Source organism: Misgurnus anguillicaudatus, chromosome 22 (genome assembly GCF_027580225.2).
Source record: "Misgurnus anguillicaudatus chromosome 22, ASM2758022v2, whole genome shotgun sequence".
Classification (NCBI taxonomy): domain Eukaryota; kingdom Metazoa; phylum Chordata; class Actinopteri; order Cypriniformes; family Cobitidae; genus Misgurnus; species Misgurnus anguillicaudatus.
Genome location: NC_073358.2, coordinates 9944847 through 9971841, shown reverse-complemented (window position 1 = coordinate 9971841; position 26995 = coordinate 9944847). Strand labels below are relative to the sequence as shown.

Sequence of the window (26995 nt, the reverse complement as noted above, 5' to 3'; positions counted from 1 at the left end):
AAGTATTATTAGTAAAACAGTGGAAATTAGAAGAAATGTGAATATTTGGTTAGCTTGTTGATTTACGGTGTGTGCCCCTAAATTTTCTGGTTGCACCCCTAAAATTTTCAGTTGGGGGCCACTGTGCTCCTAGTTAAAACTGTTAGTCTGGAGCCCTGCAAACACATTATTTTCCACATACGGTACATTTTTGTAGCTCCAGATTTCCCTCTTTTCCTTTAACACGATGATTTTGTACAAAACTTATTGATTTGAAAAGTTCAGTGTCCCTAATTGGCCAGCTAATCTGTATGTTGTGATTGGCCTGAATACCTCTGACGTCAGCTGGAAATGTTACGCTCCTTACCATGTTTGAAAGATTCGCTCACAATGCAATGCTAATAGGAGTTAACTTACAGGCTGAGTCCAAGCGGGAGGAATTATGATAATGTCTACGTCACCAATCCCAGGAAGTAAACTGTTGCCTAAAATCCGTGTGTTTGTTGTAGGGATGCACCGAATCCAGATTTTTTAGGTTCGGCCGAATCCCGAATCCACCGTTTAAGATTCGGCCGAATCCGAAACCGAATACCGAATCCTACTCGCATCCTTATTCCAACACAGTAAAACACATTAATGAAGTAAAAAACATCCACAGCAGTGTATTTTTCATTTTATTTAATTTTAACTGTACATTATGCCAGGATGACAAGTTGGAAAAACTATTTTGACAATTACCATAAGCCTATGCATAATGAAAGCGATGCGTTGCGACACGCTCGTTTTTCCAATAAGCAAGCAGCTCCGCGCTGAAAACTATTTTTAACTTTGAGTGAGAAGCTCCGCTCGTCAATGTCACAGTCTTCACACGGCCGTCCAATTACAGTGGAGGAGGGGCGGGACATTACCACAGCAACCAACCGGCTCACAGCTGAAGCATCACAGCTACCAAGCGCTCGGCTGAAAAACAGCTGGCATTTGGGGTCCTCAAGGCGTTTTCAGCGGTGTTTAAAAGTTTTGGTGTGTCCAGCTGACCGAAAGAAAAAGCTCATCTCCACGTCAGCACCCGATGTGTGTAATCAACGGCTGCGTGACGTCGACCAGCGTAGCGCAAGCCTAGGGTTCGGTTCGGTGGAAAAAAAAATCTAGGATTCGGCCGAACCCGAACCCCGCCAAAAAGCCCAGTATTCGGCCGAATCCGAAACCGAATCCTGGATTCGGTGCATCCCTAGTTTGTTGTAGTCCAAGAAAAGAGATTTACAATGGAGATGATAACTCGTGTCATCGTTTCCTTCGGGGTTTTTACCTTTTGCATATCGTTAACATGTACTAATACACACTTACACACCAAAGGAAATGTAAAATTGTGAATCGGATAATTGGTGCTCTAAATAAAACGTTTTTTTATTTAGTACAGTCAAAAACCTACATATAGCTCCTTTAAAGAATATTTTGGTACCACACAGTCTGACAAAAACTCTTTTTTTAAAATCTGCACTGATCTGTACTAAAATAATCTGTCAAAATCTTTCATACCTGACACCAGCAAACCCATAGAGGACCTTACTCACGCACGCACGCAAGCACACACACACACACACACACACACACACACATTCTGGTTTCCATGTTTTTTGGGGACATTCCATAGACGTAATGCATTTTATACTGTACAAACTGTATATTTTATTCCCCTTACCTACCCCATTCCCTAACCCCAAACATCACTGAAAACTTTCTGCTACTTCACATTTTCAAGAAACATCATTCTGTTTGATTTATAAGCTTGTTTCCTCATTGGGACATCAAAATGTCCCCACAAGGTCACAAAAACACTGGTATTCCTATCTTTGTGGGGACAATTGGGCCCCACAACGTGATAATTACCAGGTACACACACACACACACACACACACACACACACACACACACACACACACACACACACACACACACACACACACACACACAGTGTTCTTTTGGGCTATATGAGGACACTGCAGCCCTCAAGTCAGTGAACCTTAAGCACGGCCAGCAGTTCCCATAGCAACCTGCATGAATAGATTTACCTGGGGACACCTGGTCCTTATGGGAACTGGTGTAAAAATTATAAGAGTTTTAGGGTTTAATTTCCAGGAATTGCACATATGCATAAAAATGTATAGCATCAATGCACTCTCACTTTGGATGAGTGTCTGCCAAATGTGTGTAAATGCTATAATGTCTTGTGTTATTTTTTGATTGTATGCAAAATGCAGTATGCATCCTCGCACTCACCGGTATAACATGGCTTGTTTCTCTGACTGACAGTCATTGATGCTGAGGCCATACTCTCTCAGGTAAAGCTCGAGTCGCCGCCGCTCAACCAATCGGTGTGCCGCCTCCAAAATCTGAGAGGCCAGGGCATCCGTTTCTTGTTTCTGTGCCTTCCCACGGCCTTGCACAACCCCTCTGTTCCCAAAGTTGCCCCCTGCCCCTGATGAGGCTTTAGGCTTCTTGTTGATCCCATACAGATCCTCTACAGAGAATTTACCCCCCTTACCCCCGCGACCCCCAAACATTGCCATTATTGAGAACCAACACGACAGAAAGTTGCAGATAACGTGTCCGATTTGAGCTCCCAGTTGAGAGTGTTTAGAGACGCTTCAGCTGACAGGACTAAAAATAAAAAGATTAGAAGAAAATAAAAAAAATCTTCATGTAGGTAAGATCAAAAATATTGTTATTTAGAGAGCAAAATAAGCACTGAAATATAGAAAAAATAAAAAATAGGTCAGTTTCAGGATCTGTTTCATTTATCAATGCTGGAAAAGTGCTGAAACATCTGTGAATATAAAAAAAACACAAAACACAACGTTTGAAGAAGTTTCTTCTGACCCGTCTGAGATAATCATACGGCCGCGGACAAAACTGAAATCCCAAATTTAGCAAATATCCAAAAATTTTCTTTCTTGCAGTCGATTTCTCTTGGAATGACAGACAGCAGGGGATTTGAAATGATGTCACTTGGATTAAAATACACACACATACACACTTGGATTAATGCATAAACAGCTTGGATTGGACCTGATTATTAAAAAACCTTTGATGAAACCAACCAGGTCAGCTCTCTCTCATTCAACAGCTTAAACTAAACCAAAACAGACTGACCAGAAAAAATCCAAACTAAATCAGAGACTCCTAATAAAAATGTGATATCAGGCCTTCAGAAATCAGAGACTTTCAAAAGAGTTTTGGTAAATAAAAATAATTTCGTGGATTACAAAATTGGTAAAAGCCTTAATATAAAGCGTGTCAGAAATATTTATGTAGAATAATCTATTTTGCCATTTTTCTTTTCCTAAATTTGACCCTGGACCACAAAACCAGTCACATTGGTCAATTTTTTGGAGATTTATACATTATTTGAAAGTTGAATATGCTTTTTTATTCAATTCCATTGATGTACGGTATGGTTTGTTAGGATAGGACATAAAACTATTTGAAAAACTGGAATCTAAAGGGGATCGCACACTGGCCGCGCAGCTCAGCGCCGTGCAGCGCCGCGCTGTTCTAAAAAAATGTTACACATTGTTTTCTATGAGTGTACGCACACCGGCGCCGCCTGTCCCTGTCGTGCCACACAGCGCCACTCACACAGTTTAACATTAAATAACATCATATTTGTCCCAAATCATTAACAACTAACATTGGCTGCTAATGATATTTTGCATTTTGAAGTAGACGCTATCTGACGAAGCTTGCGCTATTTAATGGGCACTTCCGGTTTACAATACCTCCGAGTTCTCCTAGGCGCGACGCGGCGCTGCACGGCGCTGAGCTGTGCGGCCGGTGTGCGATCCCCTTAAGAGTGCAAAAAAATCACCATATTGAGAAAGGCCTTTAAAGTTGACCAAATTAAGTCATTAGCAAGACATATTAGTGAGGATAAATACATTTTTTATATATTTATGGTAGGAAATCATGAAACATGATCTTTACTAAATAAAAAGAGATCATTTTAATGTATTGTTGGCTATAGATGGGTTGCAGGTTTACAAACATGACAGGGTGCGCGCGCATCCAGGAGGCAGAAAGCCCGCTTGGTGAGCTGATCCGCTACTGCCAGTGGCGTAGCCACGAGGGGGCCTGGGTGGGCCTTGGCCCCCTCATTTACATGTCCGCCCCCCTCAGATTTCCAATTGCTTAAGATAAAATAAGAAAATGTTGATTTCTTAGTCTGATTGATAAATTGACCAATCAAAATGCTGCGCAGTAAAATGCAGCTATTTTCAAACTTGATCGGATTAGCTCATGTCACCCGTTGTTGTGCGAAAATACGCTGTATATATATATATATATATATATATATATATTAGGGGTGGAACAATACATGTATTCGTTTCGAACCGAATCGGTGCGGGGGTCACGGTTCGGTGCATGAATTTAAACGGAGAATACAAGGTATGAAAATTAAAAAAAACTTGCGTGCAAAATAATAAATGTAATGCGGAACTACTGTTAGTTCCGCGGGTTCTTTATGGACAGCTAATCTGTTGCCCCGCTTTAGCTCTGAAGCTCTGATTGGCGCCGATGCAGCCGAGCTCCGCCTATGTATGCGCTCTATCAGAGACCGTCTACATTCTGGCACTCTGCAGTTTTTTGTCAGGTTCACGGTCCAGTGAGTGAAATAGCAGCGACAGCGAGTATGGCAAATGGTGGTGAGGATCCGCCGGCCCCTTTAAGATCGCAAGTTTGGCAAAACTTCAGTTTTCCAGTCAGTTACAATAGTACAGGCGAGAGAGTGGTGGAAAAGACGAGGACTGTGCGTCGGCGTTGTTCAGCAGTTGTTAGGTATGTGAGTGGAAATACATCTAATCAGGGCTCTCAAGTCTCACGCATTCACCTTGACAAACACGCATTTCAGTCAGTTCAAATGCCACACTTTGTATTTCTCACGCTGAGAAGTAGGAGATAAATTGTCCTGCTATATACAACAGGCATACGCAGGGCAGTTCTGTCGAGTTCAGCTGCTTTCAGTTTTTTAAGTGTGCTAAACTTTACGCAGCGCCATCAGCGTCAGAGTACCGCGAGAAATCTTGCGGAGGAGGCTGATTTCAAATCGCTCTCGCGTTACTCTGACGTCATCCACTTGTCGTTTCTTGCAGCGCCTCGTGAAGTCGTACACACCTATTAATTCATCCTACAAGCCTATTTTTTGTTCTTTAGTACATTAATATGAAATAAGGCCAAAAATGTAATTTTGTAATTTAAAAATGTATTTAGGTAACACTTGTAATACATTTGAACCCCTATTTGTATGAAAGATGAGTACAAGATTACTTAAAGTGGTATATATTTTTGAAATACGAGATAGTATGTTAAATGCATTTCATTTCAGTTCATATTCATGACATCTTAAAATAACACTGATAAGGACACCTATGTTTTTAAGATTAGCTTTAAAAAAATGCCTTCTTCATTTTTGTTTTGCTTTTTTCCTCCATTGTACCGAAAGCGAATCGAACCGTGAAGCCTGAACCGAGGTACGAACCGAACCGGGACTTGTGTGTACCGTTCCACCCCTAAATATATATATATATATATATATATATATATATATATATATATATATATATATATATATATATATATATATATATATATATATATATATTTGCCCCCTCATTTTAAGATAGGACCCCCCAAAAATCTAATTCTGGCTACGCCCCTGGCTACTGCAACAACCTGAAGCGTTCTTTATTGTTTGTATATAAATAAAACTTGATTTTAGTTGGATCTGTTTTTCTGTCTTTATTTTTGCAGTGTTACTGTGATACATGTATGAATTATAATGTTAGGCTAACGTAATAGTCGCATCTACTGGTATGTTAACATCAGGCACCCAGCACTGGCTCTGTTGGTACTATTTTCCACGCAACAACTCCTTGGCATTTTGACTTACAGACACCGCTACTAGCCTACAACACAACGCACGTCTCTTCTTTCTGCCTCTCGGTTGCGCGCGCAACCAGTTAATGACGTCGCCGTGCAACCCGTCTATTGCTACAAATATACCCATGTTACTTAAGACTTGCAGAATGTCAATGAATTTTAAAAATCCAAATTTTACACCAAGTCCACTGTCTCTATATCAGAGGTCTGATACAGGCACACACACATGAGACATGACAGCAGAGACTGAACTGACCTTCATCCATCCACTGGTAAAGGGTTGGATTATCAGAGATTAAACTCTTTCCTAAGAGACTCTGATTGACTGCAGACCCTCTGGCCACAAATGTTGTGTTTCATATCCTCTCTCATTCAATCAATCATCAATCAATCAATATCTCTCTCTCAATTTCTCTCAAACTTCTGCCAGGGCCAAATAAGGGACTCTCTCAAACCTTCTACCCGTTTAATTTTGGGGAATTAAAAGAACACATATAGAAACGCATATAGAAATGTTGCTCCAGGTCCAACAAGGATGCTAAAAAACAGAAAATAAAACATTAATATAATAATAATGTAAAAGAGGTTTCACCTGCATTCTGGTGACAGAATTTTTTTGAACTTCCTCTACACGGTGGACCCTGTACTGGGTCCAATATTACTTATTATGACTTAATATAAAAATATTCGTTTAAAGGAGCGGTGAATTTGTTGATTTTATTGTTTATACTGTTGTCTGAGGTCTACTTATGATGTTCACGTGGTTTTTACATTAAAAATCATCAAAAGCAATAAGTAATATAGGCTATTTTGTAACATGGACTAGTGGCTCTCTGAAGAAATGGTTTGTTCCTAATGTTATGTTCCGAGCCTCCGAGTTAAGTTATCCAGCGTCTGTGTTCTTCCCAGACGGTTCTTCCACAACCGAACACTCCGCTTCCATGGTTACTCATAACAGATCACCGTGTCAAAATAAAAGTCTTTCAGAAAAAATGTATTTAAAAGTAATTTTGGTTACATTTGGCAATCTTTAAAGACACGTTTACTGATTGTTGAGACACTGCATGGTTTGCTTTGCCCCTGGCCCACACGTGTGTCATGCAAATCTGTGGGCGGGGCTACAAAAGTGCCGTTGTATTTGGGTTTGGGTTGTATTTGGGGAGTGTCATTTAATATTCACATTTTTTTATATTTTTCAAAAATGACAAACATGGGCAAGTCGTATCATATGAAAACTCTCATTCTCAGGAATAATCATCTATCCAACAATCGTTGAATGAATAATGAGGTAAAAAATTGTCTTTTGTAAACGTATGTGAAACTTGAAATGCCTCAGATAGCACAGATAGCCACAAATGCTACACCATCTTTTATCTTAGGTCCTACTCTACAAAATGAGTCCATTCACAGCATTTTCTTTGTTTGTGTGCATGAATAATCCCTTGCTATTTATTATATGTTCAAAGTACTTTTATATGAAAATGTATTTTCACACCCTTCAGTAAAATAAGAATAACTTTTGAATTTGACATGCTAAAGAGATCATTCTTTTTTTGGCTGTTTACTGTCTGCTGCTGGTAACAACCAGAACTGTCTGCAGTCTGCTAGAGCACACAGAACCAGAGTTATACACTATCAAAGACAGTATTTACAACATAAAAAAGCATTATATGAAAAACAACATAAATAACAATATTTGTCGCAAACAGCAGCTTTTTATGTAACTTCAGATGGTTTTCTGTAAAATGATATAAAGATATTGCATTTATTCCACTGTATGGGGACACTTCAAATATTTTTAGGCGGAAAATGTATACAAAAAGGGTATTATTCTTCCCTTTATTTGGAGTAGAATAACTTTTGCATAGATTATGATCAATTTTCCTCTGTAAACTGACATTTGCTGGAATCAAACAAAACTGTCTGCACAGGACCACTCAGGGCCAGAGTTATACACTTTTAAATACAGACTTTAGGGGGAAAAAACATCAAAAAGCACCTTTTAATTTTTGTGTTTATTAGAGGACTGACAACACATACAACCATGTTTAACACTTTCAACAAAGTTTTATATAATTTCAAACGGTTTCCTGTATGTACACCTTTGCATGTGGGTATGGGAAGCTTTTGAAATTGGGTAGGCCAAATCCAGGCGGAAATCCCCAAAATAGCCTCTGTGCTTAAGAGGTTAAGCAATTTTTATAAGCAAAATTTAAAACGTTTCCAGAAACTCTGCACGGCACCTTCCACTACATTAACAAACAAACAGCACTCTAGGACACTAAACATAAATAAAACCCATCAGTGTACTTTAGCTCTACACTTAGTTAAAATCAATGACTGAAATGCAGGACGTGGTTGAAAAGTTTACTCAGTCTTGTGTAGCATCAGCAGTTCCATCAATCCATGAACACAGTTTTGCACCCTCATTGAGATTTCATAGCCTAATGCAGCGGTTCTTAAACAGTGCATCCCTCCTCTCCCCAAAGTAAAAAAATTAAACATAAAACAACCTCAAACTTATAGAATTTGAATGAAACAAAACAAAGATTAAATGAAACAATTTAGTGCTTTTGGTTGCTAGCTATATTTTTCTGAGGTTTGATTACTTTGATGTATTTTATAAAATGTCTTAAAACTGCATGGGGCCCAGCTGGCACCATCTTGCGCCCCCAGTTTGAAAACCACTAGCCTAATGCATGAAAATAAGATTATGTCTTGTTCTTATATACTGTTTGTAAATATGCATCACTCTAATATCCGTTGTTCTGTAATAAATCCATGCATAACAATAATAATTTTACAATAATGTGAAATACTTTCACTATTAAGGTTTATATTATGAGGACGTGTCAGTGTAGGGCTTTGTGAGACTCATACAGAGAGCACAAATAAATACCGAGCAACTTTACGGGCTGCTTTGACCCCTGAGAAAACATTCATCTATTTTTATCTCCAGCAGACTGTACCATGTCATAAAAGATCCTGTTTGCAAAAACAAGAGACGTCCATATAACACACATAATAACACACAGTCTGAGTATGATCAAATGTAGGTCATATACTTTAAAGCGTGTAAAAATGCACAGCCACATTAACAGACAACTAGACAGCTTACACACACACATAAACGAGTAAAAGAGTCATAATGTGTGGTGACAGAAAGACCCTGCACAGACGTTAAGAGAAACTGTGATGGGTTATCATGTTACACCAAAGGAAAAAAAAGATGAATAAATCTAATGTTTTGACATATGCCACACAGATGCAATTTCATCATTGCTCACATGCATGAATGCACGCAAACACACACACGCAATTGTCTGCAGATTCAGTGTTTTTCATGCTACAGACATAAATGACTTTTATAATGGGTTTGCCATAGTATTCAGATTCTGTGATGCTTTGACATTAATGTTTTATACTAATTTCAGACTCATGCATTGTTTTCCTAATATATCTTTAAACCAAACCATATTTTATAAAGGTTCACTCAAAAAGCTTGACTATTTAAACTAAATATTGTGGTATTGTATGCTTAGTGTTAAACATTGAGAGGCGACAGATTTGGGAAGCCTTTTATGCCAAAGATGGGATGCCCCAAAAATTGATAATCCTTACTCAGTTTATCAATTTAATAGATTTTCTGTCAAACATAACTAATTTGTGACTCTGGACCACAAAAGTTATAAGACTATTTTCTATTTATTGAGATTTAAATAATCTGAAAGTTGAATAAATACACTTTCCAGTGATGTATGGAGGATGGGACAATATTTGGCCTATTTGAAAATCTGAGGGCGCAAATGTTTTTGGGAAAATCATCTTTAAAGGGACACTTTTTGAAAATATGCTTATTTTCCAGCACCCCTAGAGTTGAACATTTGATTTTTACCTTTTTTGGAATCCATTCAGCTGATCTACTGGTCTGGCGGTACCACTTTTAGCATAGCTTAGCATAATCCATTGAATCTGATTAGACCATTAGCGTCATGCTCAAAAATAACCAAAGAGTTTCGATATTTTTCTATTTAAAACTTGACTCTACTGAAGTTACATTGTGTACTAAGAACGATGTAAAATTAAAAGTTGCGATTTTCTAGGCCGATATGGCTAGGAACTATACTCTAGGGGAGCTGGAAAATTAGCCTATATTTCAAAAATGGAGTGTCCCTTTGAAGTTGTCCAAATGAAGTCCTTAGCAACACCATATATTATATATATATATATATATATATATATATATATATATATATATATATATTTATATACAGTGAGGTAAATAAGTATTTGAACACCCTGCTATTTTGCAAGTTCTCCCACTTAGAAATTACAGAGGTCAAACGTTTCCTGTAGTTTTTATACCAGGTTTGCACACACTGCATGAGGGATTTTGGCCCACTCCTCCACGCAGATCTTCTCTAGATCAGTCAGGTTTCTGGCCTGTTGCTGAGGAACACAGAGTTTGAGCTTCCTCCAAAGATTATCTATTGGGTTTAGGTCTGGAGACTGGCTAGGCCACGCCAGAACCTTGATATGCTTCTTACAGAGCCACTCCTTGGTTATCCTGGCTCTGTGATTCGAGTCATTGTCATGTTGGAAGACCCAGCCTTGACCCATCTTCAATGCTCTAACTGAGGGAAGGAGGTTGTTCCCCAAAATCTTGCAATACATGGTCCCAGTCATCCTCTCCTTAATACAGTGCAGTCGCCCTGTCCCATGTGCAGAAGAACACCCCCAAAGCTTGATGCTACCACCCCCATGCTTCACAGCAAGGATGGTGTTCTTGAGATGGTACTCATCATTCTTGTTCCTCCAAACACGTTTAGTGGAATTATGACCAAAAAGTTCTATTTTGGTCTCATCTGACCACATGACTTTCTCCCATGACTCCTCTGGATCATCCAAATGGTCATTGGCAAACTTAAGATGGGCCTGGACATGTGCTGGTTTAAGCAGGGGAACCTTCCGTGCCATTTCAAACCATGACGTCTTATGTGTATTACCAACAGTAACCTTGGAAACGGTGGTCCCAGCTCTTTTCAGGTCATTGACCAACTCCTCCCGTGTAGTTTCCGAGCTGATTTCTCACCTTTCTTAGGATCATTGAGACCCCACGAGGTAGCCCTTTCCAGCCTTGTGGAGGTATACAATTTTGTCTCTATTGTCTTTGAACAGCTCTTTGGTCTTGGCCATGTTAGTAGTTGGATTCTTACTGATTGTATGGGGTGCACAGGTGTCTTTAAGCAGCTAACGACCTCAAACAGGTCCATCTAATTTAGGATGATAAATGGAGTGGAGGTGGACATTTTAAAGGCAGACTAACAGGTCTTTGAGGGTCAGAATTCATGCTGATAGACATGTCTTCAAATACTTATTTGCAGCTGTATCATACAAATAAATAGTTTAAAAATCATACATTGTGATTTCTGGATTTTTTTTAGATTATGTCTCTCACAGTGGACATGCACCTACGATGACAATTTCAGACCCCTCCATGATTTCTAGGTAGGAGAACTTGCAAAATAGCAGGGTGTTCAAATTACTTATTTTCCTCACTGTACATTTACATTAGGGAATTTACCAAATATTCTCAAGGAACATCTATACTTAATATCCTAATGATTTTTGGCAAAAAGTCTATAATTTGACCAATATATTTGGGTATATGGCATTAATGAAATACAATTGACACACCAGGTAAACTTGTAAGATTTTTTTATTATTCCAAATGAAGATCATTTTCAGAAATTCAGGAATAACACTGTCTTGACACATGAATCCAGCAACATCTTTGTCTTTTTACATTAGAAGTGAAACACAGCAAAAAGGGACAAAAATCATAGCCAAACCATATTATGTTTAAATCAGCTGTGAGGAGCTGAATTTTTACTATAGACAGAGTGATAAAGCAGATGGTAATGATGGCATAACATTAACAATGCCAAGGTCATTGATTGAATTGTCAATTTGTATAAAACATCTTGCATATGAGTTAATGTACTGTATAGGAATTGCATCTCTAAAAGCCCAATTACACAATTATATCCAATTGTAACAGGTGACGGATTATGTGAGCCCCAGAGTCTTCTGTGCATTTTGTCGGTGCGCAACCCAGGCAACGATGTCAGTTAATAGACACGCACCTTACTGCTGATTGGCTACAAGTGTGTTTTGGTACTCGGCCCGACTCCCTTTCCAAAGTGTTTTTCAAAAATCATGCACCCCGCCTTTAATAGAATTCATGATTTCTAGTCGCTTTATTTTGAAAAATCACCATTGGCGTGATTTTGTGGATGTGAATTGTTGCTTAAGTTATGCTATGTGAGGACAAGGTTAAACACAAATAAACACACAACAACAGGTTACCTACACCAATTGCACTCAAGAGAGAGCATGTCTTTCTTTAAACCCCGAACTAGAACAGACACGAACCTTAAAAGTGCATTGTGTAGATTTTTAGCGGCATCTATTGGTGAGATTGTGAATTGCAACCAACGCCTCAATCCACAGCTCACACCTCCCTTGCGAAACGCATAGAGAAGCTACAGTAGCTGCCACAGGACAAACACGTCATCGTCTGAAACAACGTAGTGACAGGACGCGTTCTGTAGAGCAGTTTGTCTGTGTACTGTAGAAACATGGCAGCGATTTTCATGTACGGTGTATGTAGATATAAACGACTCATTACAAGGTAATAAAAGCACTAGAGTTCATTTTATAAGGTCTTTATACACTACTGATAATATAGGTGTGTATATAATATTGCATTTCTGTCAAGAGATTCTTCTAAAAGTTACACAATACACCTTTAAGATCCAACAATAATAAAGTACATAAATGATTAAGAAGATATTGGGTAAAATTTGTATAAATATAACAGCATCAAAAACAGCTACAAACCCGAAGGCTTTAAGGCCTCTAAATTCTTTGGCATTTCAGCAGGCACAAAGTTAAACCAATATCCAGCAGATCTTTCCAAATGTACAAAATTTGTCAAGCAAGATGCTTTACAAAATATAACAGAGACATTGCAATGCATTGTGCGTTATTAAAAATTCAGCCGAACTCAAACACACACCCTTCAATGTAAAATCTACGTACGGATATATACACATTACTGTACGTATGCGCATGAAAACATCACTTATAAAGCACTGTAAGTACAGGTATACAACTGCGATATGTACATAATATAGGTACATACATATTTTTCCTAAAAATGCTTATGGTATAAAAACTTTTGAAGTAAAAATTGTTCTCCCTTGCTTTTGCTCCAGCATGAACTCTTTCACAACAAACCACGGCAAAACTGAGAAGTAAAAATAGTTGTTGTCCAAATCTGGAGGAAAAATACTTCAATTCCTTGAATAAAAATAACTACTATAACAAAATCATTCATTACACTGACTCCCGTGTACATCAATAAATCAGCTCTCCATAGGTGTACTGCTCTCCATAGTAGACGGTGCATTAGGATTGCCCTGAAATCCATATCGGGTCACGTCGGGAGGGTTGTCCAGCTGATGAGAAGTTTGGTAATGGTTGTACTGCGAGTTGGGGTGTTTGTAGAAACCTTGCCTGCTTTGGTGCTGATTGTTTTGATGAGATTCATTACTAACACACTGGTCGGGTGGAAAATTCGGACTGGACCAGGAGTAGCGCGGCCTTCCCTGCTTGTGGGTCGAGCCGCTGTCTCTACGTTCGACATTCCCGTCCTGCTCATTGGTCAGATATTCGTCGAACGGGTTCCGCCCTCTGTTTCGCGACCTTTGCCTGTTGCCGCGGTTACCGTAGCCTCTGTTGCCATGGTTACGGCGCTGTTGGTGATGACTGTTGGACCACTGGCCCATGTTTGGGGATGGAGAGGATTGGAAAGTGTGAACCGAATCGGTTTCCGGAAACGACTGATCGTTTCCTCTTTCGACCTGACTCGCAGACGGGCCCCAGATGAAGCCCCGGTGCTGAGGATTATTTTTAAAGGGAAACTGTAGCTTCCTCTCTTGAGGCGGCAGGAATCGACCGGTGCCTGGCAAGAAAGGCCCGTTTGGGTTACGAGGGGTTTGAGAGGAATTGAACGATTGATTTTGGAAGCGAGATGTACTGAACGGGTTGTGTCCTGACGGAGGGGTGTTGTTTGACTGATAACCAGTTCCTCTTCGACGTTTAGGGTCGTGATACTTGTCCGGGTACTGCCAGCGATGGCGACCCCGCCGATACACGGAATCCTCATCACGTCTGTTGCTGCCCGGTGTCTCTTGGTCTTCTCCGCTAGCTCCACCTACTGTGATAATGTCTTCATCATCATCATTCTCCCCCTGAAAAAAACCCCAAAAGAAAACTTTAAGTGATAAAGCTTTGATCTATAACCTTTTTTAGCATTTACTGATACCTGTTGATGTGGATGCAGCATCACACAAAATAGCATAGCTTAGCATAATCCATTGAATCTGATTAGACCATTAGCATCACGCTAAAAAATAACCAAAGAGTTTCAATATTTTGCCCTATTTAAAACTTGACTCTGCTGATGTTACATCGTGTATTAAGACCGACGGAAAATTAAAAGTTGCGATTTTCTAGGCAGAGTTTTAAATAGGAAAAATATCGTAACTCTTTGGTTATTTTTTAGCGCGATGCTAATGGTATAATCAGATTCAATGGATTGTGCTAAGCTATGATAAAAGTGCTAGTGCCAGACCTGGAGATCAGCTGAATGAATACCAAAACAGTAAAAATCAAATGTTTAACTCTAGGGGAGCTGGAAAATGAGCATATTTTCTAAAAAGTGGAGTGTCCCTTTAAGAGTTGGGAACCTGATACTTGTCTGTAAAGCTGTTGAATGATAAATGTGCGATTATTACCTGCACATCTACGGGTAATATCTTCTCCATCTTCACCATGCGATCCCTTAGAGATCGGATCTCCTCATCCTTCATATTATTCTGCAGCTTGACCTCCTGCAGTATATCAGTCAGTTTATCGATATGAGCCTTCAGCTCACCCATATCCGTCTTCCCTCTCCCATTCCCGACCGCCGCTCCCGTCGCCCTCTCGTCTCTGTCTCCCTCCTCCTCGCCAATGCCCACAGTCTCACACACGTCTTTGGCCACGTTCTTCCAGCTCTCTCTCTCCTGAGGGTCTTTCTGGCCGTACGTCCGACAGAGCTCCTTCATCCTGACGATGGCCAAGGCCTCGATCTCTTGTCGCGTATGCCGGAAATCGCCGAGTGCCACCTCGAGAGAAAAAATAAAGCAATAATTAAGCTTGCTGTTTTGAGTTTTGATTGTTTTATCTACTCTGTGCGTCTGTTTCCAAGCAGATTGAAGGTTGTGTTTGATATACCTCATAGCAGATCTCTTTCACAGCCTGCGTGCGAAGCTCTTCCAGACTGAGTTTGTGTTTGGATTCGTGTGCGGTGGGCAAACGACGTCGCTGTGGGATCTGATAGACACGCAGAGGTTCTCTCCTCTTACCACTGCTGGGCAAACCGCACTTTTTTACTATAGACTGCATCTGTAAAACAACAATCATTACATATTAATAAACATTTCTTAATGTTCTTAATATGCTTATTTTGTGGTAAAAGTGATATAAAAACAACAAGGTACTGAAGGCGGTGCTACATTGTGCAGAATGAACGGTTTTTAAAATGTTACCACATAACAAAAAAGTTACATTTTATTTTATGGTGCCACTGTTAGGGTGTAAAGGTTTGTTTATACCCCACAAAGAATCAATAACAATGGGGTCTTTTTAGAATAGTTTATTTTGGAAAACACGCAAAATAAATAACAACTAGATTACCTTAGTTTAAATCATAGCTCATCCAAGGGGCGCAAATTTAAAATGTGTGTTTGGAGTGTCATGTGTGTTGCTTGTGTTTTTTAAAAGATGTGTTTGTTGCGTCATGTGAACCATGTGCATCGTGTTTTTTTTATTTTAAATAAGTGCCTGCTGCACACGTGTCAAAATCATTTATGATAAAAGAGACGCTCACCTTCACAAAATACACACAAGACACTCCCTTAAGAGTGTTAGTGTTACCTAAAGAATTACATTAAAAATAAGCATGTAGTAAACATTTAATGTAAAAATGCTAGATATTGATATTAATCTAATGCTCTCGTCACGTATTATTATGTATTATAACACTTTTGTTTGTAGAATATGTTAACATTAAAAAAATATAAGTAAAAGTGAATTTTACATTTTAATTTAATTTCTGTCACTATTATTGCATGAGCATTAATTAAAAACCTTTTAAAATTTGTATTTGCAGTTTCTTTTACGCGTTTTCCTTTTTAATTTCTTGCTTCGAGATAGTAGTGTAGTAAAAATGAAAAGTCAAATCATCAATTTCATTTTTTTTTTTACAAAAGATGCATTATCTCCTTGAAAATTAATGATTTTATTTGATTTTCAATTTTGACACATATTTTGCCTACTGTTTTCTATTATGAAACGGTAAACTTAAATTTTCATTTTTTTATTTATTAATTTATTTAAAATCGACAGAAAAAACGTTCATAATTACGGACTATGTTTTTGAAGATAATTGCGGTAATTTTGTAAATATGTTCGCTCAAGTGCAGGAAAATGTTAACTATTTGCGGTTACATGCACTTTGGATGTACTCGCACATTAATCTTCTCAAATAACGCGCAAGTAGCACAATGGCATCTTCTTTTATTGAATATATAAATGTGCAACTTGGAAACAGATGGATACAAATGTCTAAATATGTGAGAAAAAGCAGGACAATTCTGACAATTTTTTTTTATATGTGACCCAGTCTGTAATAACCATACTACAGTTTTAAAATCAAATTCTGAGATAATGAGCATCAAAGTCTGATTTTAGCCATTCATTTCATTATGATTTCTATCTTTGACGTGACCTTATTCAATCAATATTAAAGATATGAACAAAAATAAATTTGACACACCATTTTTGATAAGACAGGCACATTTATTTTGTTGCCAGCCGGCAATCATTCTTCTGTAGCCTATTTAAAACAACAGCAAGAATTACGCTACCGTTAGTGGTTTTCATATCTTAAGTGCTGAGGGGTTTGTTGTAACACAGCGTTACAATTCACCCCGCTGGGTCAAAATATTTTCAAGCCCACCAAAAAAGTTGCTAAGAGCTGCAGACATATTTCAAAACGATGCTATGTTTTAGTCAACAAGACACTGACTAATATTACATAGCATTGGATTTGTATTTTACACACCCAACTTAGAAATCGAAAAAACGTTGAAAAAATGTACTTACATGCCACCAAAACACTCGTTCACCAATAACTCTCTGTAAAAACATTATACATTTCCAATAATTTGCGGGAGATCTTCTTTTGGCAGCGTGGAAAAAATACCGAAAACCAAAACGCTTAACCTTGTGCAACAATGTAAACAGTCCATGTTACAACTAACCCCGCATTAGTTTTTGCCCCCCGCACCCCTACTTATTGTCAAGCCCTGTTTTATTAAAGTAATAAGGCTGTGATATATTATGCATATATTCACAGTTGGAGGATGAGAGCATGGGCAATGTAAAGCAGAGTAGATAATAGCAGAAATATGGATTGCTGTAAAAACTCATCATTGGCAGGGAAGCGCTTTCTCTTTACTTGACAAAATAACTTGTTAATGGCAGGGAAAGAGTTAAATATGCGTGCTGAATTAAATGTTCTGGATGTGCATGAGACAGCATGCTAGTTTGACAAACATATAATCTACACAGTTTTCTGCTCTTTTACCTTCTTGATTCTCATTACCTTCACTGCAAAAGACACAATGCAGTTCCTTTATAAACTGACCGCTCAAATGAATTGGATGTGCTCGCACATGAATCTTCGCAAATAGTGCGTAAGTAACGCACTGGCATCTTCTTTTATTAAATATATAAATGGCCAAGACCTCAAAACACGTAGCCCGATCGCTGGCCCCGGGCCATCAGCTATACTTATTGTCAAGCCCTGTTTTATTAAAGTAATAAGGCTGTGATATATTATGCATATATTCACAGTTGGAGGATGAGGGTGTGGGCAATGTAAAGCAGAGTGTTACCGCAAAATAAAAAAAAACATACAATTTGAATAAATATTACATTTAACCAGGGGTTACTAGGGGTTAGTATTTGTTATCTAGGGGGGAGGGGCTCTCCAATGGGTAACATGTTTAATACTGATGACAGCACAGCCATTGGTGTGTTTCAGTGACATGATGGACCTCAGGTTGTATGAAGTTTAAACTTATAGGCATAAGATACCCACAATATATTTTTTTATTAATTGTATGCTCATTTAGTCACAGCTTTTTGCATTCTGTAACAATAATACACAACCCATAAAATTAAGAATAATATTTATTCTTGTGTGTGTAACTTTTTAATTTAAGGCAGTTAAAGTATCAGTAGTCTGAAGGTGTGTTATATAAATACAGTAAAGTTACAGACTGCATTAGATTACAGAATAGTACAGAGAGACTGCAGTCATTAATGTTGAACAGCGTCTGTCTGACCTTCACGTGTCAAGCTCTCAATGACACAGACATTTACTGCGGTAAATGGCAGAGTAATACTCCCACAGCGACAGACTCTGAGTGCCATTAACCACGTTGTGTGTGCGAGTCAAGGCAAAATCAAATGATAATATTGAATGCTGTGGTTTATAGAGTACAAAATGTTCAGCGCGTGTTTGTGTCTGACCTTGTTGGCTGGCAATTTCTCTCGGAGAGATGAGATGAGTCTCCAGCTCTCCTCACAGGAACGTTTATCCGAGTCGTCCCCGCTGTCCGAGTCTGCATACTACACACAAAGAGTGTGATTAAATGAAGTATATACACATACTGTACAGTGTATATTGTGTTCTGTATATAATGTGAGATTGTTTTCTGGGTCAATGTTCTTGAGAAGCATGCAAGATTTTCACCCATCATTACACTTGCATATACGTTGATGTGCCATTGAAGTGATTTGATTTGATGTGTAAGTTTTCTAACCAGTCTCTGTTGTTCAAGGAGTTGGTCGGCCTCCTCTTTCTCCTTACGGTATTGATTCTCAAGATCCTGCAGTCTAAGAGAGACAGTATAAATGGGTTTATGTAGTTTCAGAATGATAAACGCTTACATTTTTAGATTCAGTACAGAGATTAGTTTCACCTCTTCTCCATCTCTTGTTTGATGTCAATGCCCTGTTTCTCCAGCAGTTCTTCCTGTGCGTAGCTCCAGTCCACCGGCTCCCCCTGCTGTTCCTGTGTAGCACTGCGCTCTCTCTCCAGTCTGGCCTGCTCAGGGTGGTTAAATCTAAACACGTGGTTCTTTCCCATCACTATACGATTACCTGCAACAATAGCACGAAAAAAAATTTTTTATGCATCTGTCTGTTTTTATCTAGGGAAATACAATGTCTAGATCATGAGCACATCTACACCTGGTATTAAGATGTGAAAACGCACGTGATTGATTTTGTGGTGTTTGTGCTCTTAACGCATCTTAAAACCAGGTGTAAATGTGCTCAATAACATTAACGTTACCTTGTTTCAGCACGACTCCCTCAGTTATTCTCTTTCCATTGACGTACGTTTCTGCCCCAACTAATGGCTCCAGGGTTACAACCACTGCACAGACACAAACACAGTTACAAACAATACATATTACTATTATGTGACAAAAACATTTTTAAAAGTGTCAAATAATACCAGCCATCTTAGGCAAAACCACATTAAAGCCACAATATGTAAGATTTTTGTAATAAAATATCCAAAAACAACTTGTTATTCCAAAATTTCCCAAAGATTTATAATTCCGATTTTAAATAAGCGTCCGCGCTATTCTTAGTTTCAGTTAAAAAACGTATGGCAACACGAGTGGACAAATGTTCATGATAAAATAACGTGATTAAATGTACAAGTAAAAACATTTCATTCATTACCTCATCCGTGAACATGATTAGCAAATTCCATACATCTCTAGATGGCGAAAAAATCTCCCATCATTCCAATCTCCTTCATAACATCATTAATGTGCATGCAAAAATGCGCTATTGGGCGTAGTTGGACGCTTGAACATTGAGTTGTCTCGCTTCATTCGCACGTGAAATTCTAGAAATTCAAGACATTCACGCGTAAATTCGCGCCATGGCTCCTGCGACTCCGCTCGCTTCCTGTAATCACGTCACTAATATAGCAAGCTCTTGATTGGTTAAAACTGCGCAATTTTTCAACTCGCACGTTTCCCGTGGCAACGCTCAATTCGCGCGTACTGCGCCGCAGGATGCCTATTCGTGTCTTTGCATTGACTTAACATGTAAATCACTTGTGCTTAGAGATCGACCGATATATCTGTTTTCCGATATTTTCCCCGATATTTGAGCATTTTCCGATGATCGGATATCTGTTTTGTAATATCGGATTGACCGATAAACGAGAGAATTGAGAATTGCGCGCTGGACGCATCTGAGGAGAGGAGCTCACAGCAGCAGCAGCGTGCACAGCAAATATGACGGCGGAGTGACGCGACTTCATTAAAAGGACTTTGAGTATACTTACTTTGCATATGAGGCATTTATAACACATCTTATTTCTGCATTAATGTATGTTATGTTAAATAAGTTGATATTAAAAGCAATGTATGCAGCTTGTCCAAGAATAGAGACGAACTCACAGTCACGCTGGCTGATCCATAAAATCCGGTCCCAATAACGACGTAGCTTTGCATGAATAAAACAGCCATGAATTAATGCTTTGTGGAATGAAAAACGCTAAATTAAATTCGTTTTTCTGTTATTTTTATGCTTATCATTAGCATCGTAAAATCACGTTCATATTGCTAATCACTTAACGTTACCGGAGGCTAAAGCACATCTACCACTTTTAACAAGATTTACCCTAAGTAAGTTATATTGAAATTTACCAGATAAACATTATTTTGCTAAAATATCTAAATAAATGTCTGTGGGTATTAATTAATTATTTATTACCTCCGCAAAGCGGTCACAGTTTGATACAGTTATTAATGCGTGAGTAAATGCATAGATAAACAGCTCTGTCAACAGCCATTTCATAAGCTAAAACAACTAAATAATTATTATTCTGACATCAAATAACATTACCAGTTAAGAAATGTAATGATATATAAGCCGTTTTGTTTGTTACTTTCCTGAATGTATTATTCCAGTCAGTGATATTATTTGTAAAAACTCTTTGCTAACTACTGGTTGGATTGCTAAAGGCTACAGGTTGCTGGTCAAAACAACAATATTATATCCCAAAAAAGGCACTTAATCCACCTATTTTACTCTATAAACTATGTACAAGCAGCCAACTCCGCTATACTTTTCTCTCTCCCGCTCCGTTACCTGCGCAGCGTGAACTTTGGATCAGTCCATTTCTGACGAAATGATAGGGGTGTTTGGAATAGTCCATTTATTGGGAATATAGTTTCTACATTATTCATTAAATTAATATTATTCTTCACTCTTTCAGACCCCTCTATTTATTACTTTGTATGCAAAGAGGGAGTGATTATGATGATGATTATTATTATAAGGGTTTGTTCAGTTCAGTCGTGTTGTAGTAATTATGTCAAAAACAGAAGTATAACAGTAAATAAAAATCGGTTCAGCATATCGGTTATCGGGCACATAAGCATCCAAATATTTGTTATCGGCATCGGTTTAAAAAAATGAGTATCGGTCGATCTCTACTTGTGCTTGCCGCCTCTTCCGTGTCTGGTGTGAACGCACAGCTAAGCTTCGCCTTTGTTATTAGGTTATTGTGTAATAGTGACATCTAGTGTTAAAAATCCTACATATTGTGGCTTTAAATATATTACATTTAACTAGTTTCATATTACGATTGTCACAAACTGCGTTTTCATTACCCTTTAAATTAAGCAAATTGACATTACGAATTGAAAATACGGCAGATGTTACGCTTGCGAGGTAGTTTTTCAGGCAATTCGGTTAAGGTGTATTTCGCAAAACTGCAATGGAAACGCAGTTTATTCGCATTTTCAGGTCTCTGATGCAAGTAAGTCACGTGGTCCTAAATCCTCCCAGAAACACCTCAATAAGTGCCTGCTCCCAAGTATAACACGCTTTCCTTGCCAATAATGTTTGGATAACAATTCTACATCTCTTTGATTTAAAATAATGTACTACTACCTACAAGAAACACTTATACGTTGCCACACCTAAACCCTAAGGGGCTTTCCTTGGCATTAATGTTTGGATAATACTCTTACGTTTTATGTTAACCCTCATGTGTTGTTGGGGCCATTTTTGCAATTTTTTTGTCTTAATTTGGCCACAACTTTCTCTGTGTTTCAGCAAATGGAATGATTTTTGGTGACAAATCTTATATTTACACATATTTTAAGAAAATGCTTTGAAATTTTTCAAAAACGTAACAATATACCGTGGACAAATTTACTACCCTTACGTGTTGTTAGCGGCCAAAAAAGGCCACTAAATTAAACTGCTGTAAAAATTTATCAGATTCATTTTTTTTTCAATTTTTTTTTGCATAAATCTGTTAATCAACCTCAGTACTGATCAAAACTACCAAATGTTTGCAAAAATTCCATGATTTTGACTCTTTTATTGCCAAGTTTATGGGTGGTGTCACTAATTTGGGGAAAAAAAACACACAAAATGACCGATTTTCAATATAAAAAGTGAATGTGGACTGGATTTTCTTTTACCTTTTTTACGGTCTTGGGCGTGTCAGGGACTGGTGGGGGCATTGGCTTTGATGCATTTTTGGTTTTTGTGCAGCATCAGATTTAATTTTTTTTCTCCCTCGTTTGTGGTTTGTGGCCATTTTTTCCCCATTGACTTCCATTATAACAATATTTTTTGATTGAAGAGCCATGACACCTTATTACCACGCATTCTTGGTTCTTTGTGGTTTTACCTTTTGCGGGGAGGTGGGGTTTGTCATTTTTGCTGTTGGTCACCATGTGGCACCATTGACCCTTTAGTGGCCTGTGCAGGAAACAGAGCTTCAATTCTGGGTTGTGCATTGAGTTATATGGAGTATAACAGCATATTAGAGAGCGAGAGAGAGAGTGTGTGTGTGTGTGTGTGTGTGTGTGTGTGTGTGTGTGTGTGTGTGTGTGTGTGTGTGTGTGCGTGCGTGCGTGCGTGCGTGCGTGCGTGCGTGCGTGCTTGCATGTGTGTGCGTCTGTGTGAAAAAATCTGTAAAAAATCTTCTCTGAATCAGATTTATGAACAACATTTATTATGAACCAAAATGCAAAAACAACTTCAAAATATAGCTGCAAGCAGCAATGGCGGGCCCTCGCAGTTTTTTTTACCGCTACACGGTGCGTCCGAGAAAACTATGCACGGTGGGAAATGGAATCAAGTGGGTAAAATATCAGTGGGCTATTTAATGTTGTTTCTGAGCCATTTGGGGACTGTAGGTAAAAGAAACCCCACATTTTAGACAAACAGGTGCACTAGTGAGCCACTTAAGAGACACGCCTATGTCTGACCTTTTTGTCAACACTTAACAGCCGAAAACTCTGATGTGTGCAGAGATGTATAGTAACGAAGTAGAACTACTTCACTACTGTACTTAAGTACTAAAAGGCAGTATCTGTACTCTACTGAAGTATTATTTTTTTCTCCTACTTCCACTTTTACTTCAGTACATATTTTCGATGAGTTTAATACTTTTACTCCAATACATTTTTTATGTGCTGCATAGTTACTCGTTACACTCAAATGTTACGAATCATTCCAAACCCACATTATCACTGCCGGAGCGGTGATACACGTTAGAAACACACACAGATTGTGGTCTAAACCAATAGGAGATAGTGAAGAGCGGACCCCTCCCTCCCTCTCACTCACAAATATGAGCCGCGGTTGTGGACAAATGTGAAGTGAAGAGAGAACCAAAGTGCACGAGAGAGACCGATAGAGAGAGAGAATTCGCGAGAAAGGGCGAGTGTGCGCGAAAGAAGGAAACCTAAATACATTGAAACACCTTTTACCTTTACCTATTACCATTACATCGACTAATATTTTATTAATTCTGAATTTTCTATTGCCATATTAGTTAAATTAATCTGAACATTCCTGTCCTTGTACTCCTGCTACAGCCAAAGCAATTGTGAGTGTCCTTTAGCTTAAACATTTGAAATAATATAAACAATATTATATTCAAACTTTTGACTGTTTTCTTTAATAACTAAATTACACAATACTTGTACTTTTACTTTCAGTACTTGAGTAGTATATTTTAAAATAAACTACTTGCAATACTTAAGTACAAAACATGTTTAATACTTCAGTACTTCCACTTAAGTGGTGTGCTCACTTTTTTGATAGAGCACTTGTACTTTTACTCAAGTCTGGGTCCCTAGTACTTTATACATCTCTGGATGTGTGTGCCAAATTTAAAGTTCAACTAAGCACGCCAAGAGCCTTAAACATGCCTGAAATTAAAGTAAAGTTTGACGCGTTGCCATGGGAACAGCGTTCGAGATGTCTAAAATTCCTTCGCAATTTATCATCTACAATGTCTCGGCATCATGTTGACCACTTCTGGTGTCAATCGCATGAATCCCATACGAGGAGTATTTAAAGGTTCACAGCATGTAACTGTCAGCCTTAAATATGTGTAAAAATGAAAGTAAAGTTTGATGCATTGCCATGGGAACAGCGTTTGAGATATTAAAAATCCCTTCGCAATTTATCATCTACAATGTCTCGGCATCATGTTGACCACTTCTCGTGTCAATCGCATGAAAATCCTAGAAGGAGTATTTAAAAGTTAACTGTATGCAACTGAAAGGCTTAAATATGCCTTTAAAATGAAAGTAAAGTTTGACAGGTTGCCATGGGAACAGCGTTTGAGATATCAAAAATCCCTTCGCAATTTATCATCTACAATGTCTCGGCGTCATGTTGACCACTTCTCGTGTAAATCGCATGAAAATCCTAGGAGTATTTAAAAGTTAACTGTATAAAACTGAAAGGCTTAAGTATGCCTTTAAAATGAAAGTAAAGTTTGACGCGTTGCCATGGGAATAGCGTTTGAGATATCAAAAATCCCTTCGCAATTTATCATCTACAATGTCTCGGCATTATGGTGACCACTTTTGGTGTCAATCGCATGAAAATCCTAGAAGGAGTATTTAAAAGAACATTGCATGGAACTTTCAAAAAAATCCAGCTTTGTGACTGACACACTTCCTGGCGCCTGCTGGTGGCGCTATACCCGGGAGTCACAATAGGCACATCGATGCGATCGGAATCTTCAGGTGAACAAACACCCCACGTGTCATTACAATAAGACATTTTTTGCCTTAGATATTAGACACTTCCTGTTTCTCTGATTTCGCCACAACTTTGTCGGCTCGCCACGGCAGAACCGTTCGAGATATCAAAAATCCCTTCGCAATTTAGCAAGTACAATGTCTCGACATCATGTTCACCACTTTTGGTGTCAATCGCATGCATCCTCTAGGAGGAGTATTCAAAAGTTCAACACATGCATTTTTTAAACAATCCAAAATAGCTGACTTCCTGTTGGGCGGAGCTTAAATGTTAGAGGGCGAAAGTTGTTCGGGTCGATGAGATCTATATGCGTACCAACTCTTGTACATGTGCGTAAATTTTTGCACGATCTGTGCCCCAAGGTTTGTTTTTGCATTACAGGGGGCGCTACAGAGCTCCCTTGCCACGCCCGAGTTCCAGCCTTTGCCGGGTCCTAATGGCCGACGACTCTGACATCTCTGCCAATTTTCAAGAGTTTTTGAGTATGTTAAGGCCCCCAAATTGCCCCGAAACGTAAAAAAAAAAAAAAAAAAAAAAAAATAATAAATCTGAGCAAAAACAATAGGGCTTCGCACCTACGGTGCAGGCCATTCTGGCCTGCTCCTCGGTGCTCGGGCCCTAATAAACTGAACAATGAAGCAAGAGTAGAGGATGGATGGGGAACTAAACAATCAAACAAATTTTTAGTGTGTATATGTGTACGTGTGTGTGTTCAGTCTTTTCAGCAGGACTTGCAGCATATTACTTGGTGCTCTCTGCAAGTGTGTCTATCACAATGGATACAAGTGCTGACTGTTCTTTTTTTTGTTCTGTACACCACTTGCATGTTCCCCTCTTCACTCCTGAGCTGCTGGTGCCTGCTGGTGTCTGTGGATTTGTGTCTAGGGGACAGCTACAGGAGAAAAAAATCCCTCTCACCAGTGCAGCACTAACTGGTGCGCGAGGGTGGTCCTCTCTCCTCAATACTAACACACACACACACACACACACACACACACACACACACACACACACACACACACACACACACACACACACACACACACACAATGGTGTTATAGTCCATATAACTCAATGTACAAACCAGAAATTAAGCTCTGTTTTTTTGCACAGGCTACTAAAGGGTTAATGGTGCCACGCGGTGATCAACAGCAAAAATGACAAACTCCACCTCCCCGCACAAGGAAAAGCCACAAAGAATCAAGAATGCATGGCAACAAGGCGTCACGGCTCCGCAATCAAAAAATGCTGCCAAAATGGAAGTCAATGGGGAAAAAATGGCCACAAACAACAAATGAGGGAGAAAAAAATGAAATCCGATGCTGCACAAAAACAAAAAATGCATCAAAGCCAATGTTTTTGCCAATCTTTGGCATGCCCAAGACTGTGAAAAGGGTGAAAAAAAATCCAGTCCACGATCACTTTTTGTGTTGAGGGTCGGTGATTTTGTGTTTTTTTTTTTCTCAAATCAGTGGCATCACTTATGAGCTTGGCAGTTAAGGAGTTGAATTATGACATTTTTGGGAACATTTGGTGGTTTTGATCATTTCTGAGGTTGATTAAGAGATTTATGCAAAAAAAATTGAAAAAAATATTAATCTGATACATTTTTACAGCCATTTAATTTAGTGGCCATTTTTGGCCGCTAACAACACGAAAGGGTAGTGAATTGGAACAAGGCACAAGGGTTAAAAGTAATGCCTAGTGTGGTGGATGTGATATTAGTAAACCTACCAACATCAGTCGACGTGATGTTTGAAATGATGAGCGAGAGAATAAACTACATTTT

The 26995-nt window shown here is 38.7% G+C and overlaps 2 protein-coding genes across 2 annotated transcripts in view; both read right to left on the bottom strand.

Moving 5' to 3' along the window:
- Positions 1-3045, bottom strand: part of LOC129441075 (voltage-gated potassium channel subunit beta-3) — a 58381-nt gene extending 55336 nt beyond the window's left edge. Inside the window, exon 1 of the mRNA XM_073860933.1 lies at positions 2257-3045. Within this exon, the coding sequence (XP_073717034.1) occupies positions 2257-2546 (290 nt within the window). The 5' untranslated portion in view covers positions 2547-3045. The remainder of the gene's footprint in view (positions 1-2256) is intronic.
- An 8569-nt stretch (positions 3046-11614) lies between these two features.
- The window catches only part of kif1ca (kinesin family member 1C, a), a 54058-nt gene continuing 38677 nt past the window's right edge, over positions 11615-26995 (bottom strand). Inside the window, exons 18-24 of the mRNA XM_073860932.1 lie at positions 19451-19534; positions 19077-19257; positions 18918-18990; positions 18625-18723; positions 15259-15429; positions 14778-15149; positions 11615-14231 (exon numbers count right to left, since the gene is read on the bottom strand). Of these exons, the coding sequence (XP_073717033.1) occupies positions 13344-14231; positions 14778-15149; positions 15259-15429; positions 18625-18723; positions 18918-18990; positions 19077-19257; positions 19451-19534 (1868 nt within the window). The 3' untranslated portion in view covers positions 11615-13343. The remainder of the gene's footprint in view (positions 14232-14777; positions 15150-15258; positions 15430-18624; positions 18724-18917; positions 18991-19076; positions 19258-19450; positions 19535-26995) is intronic.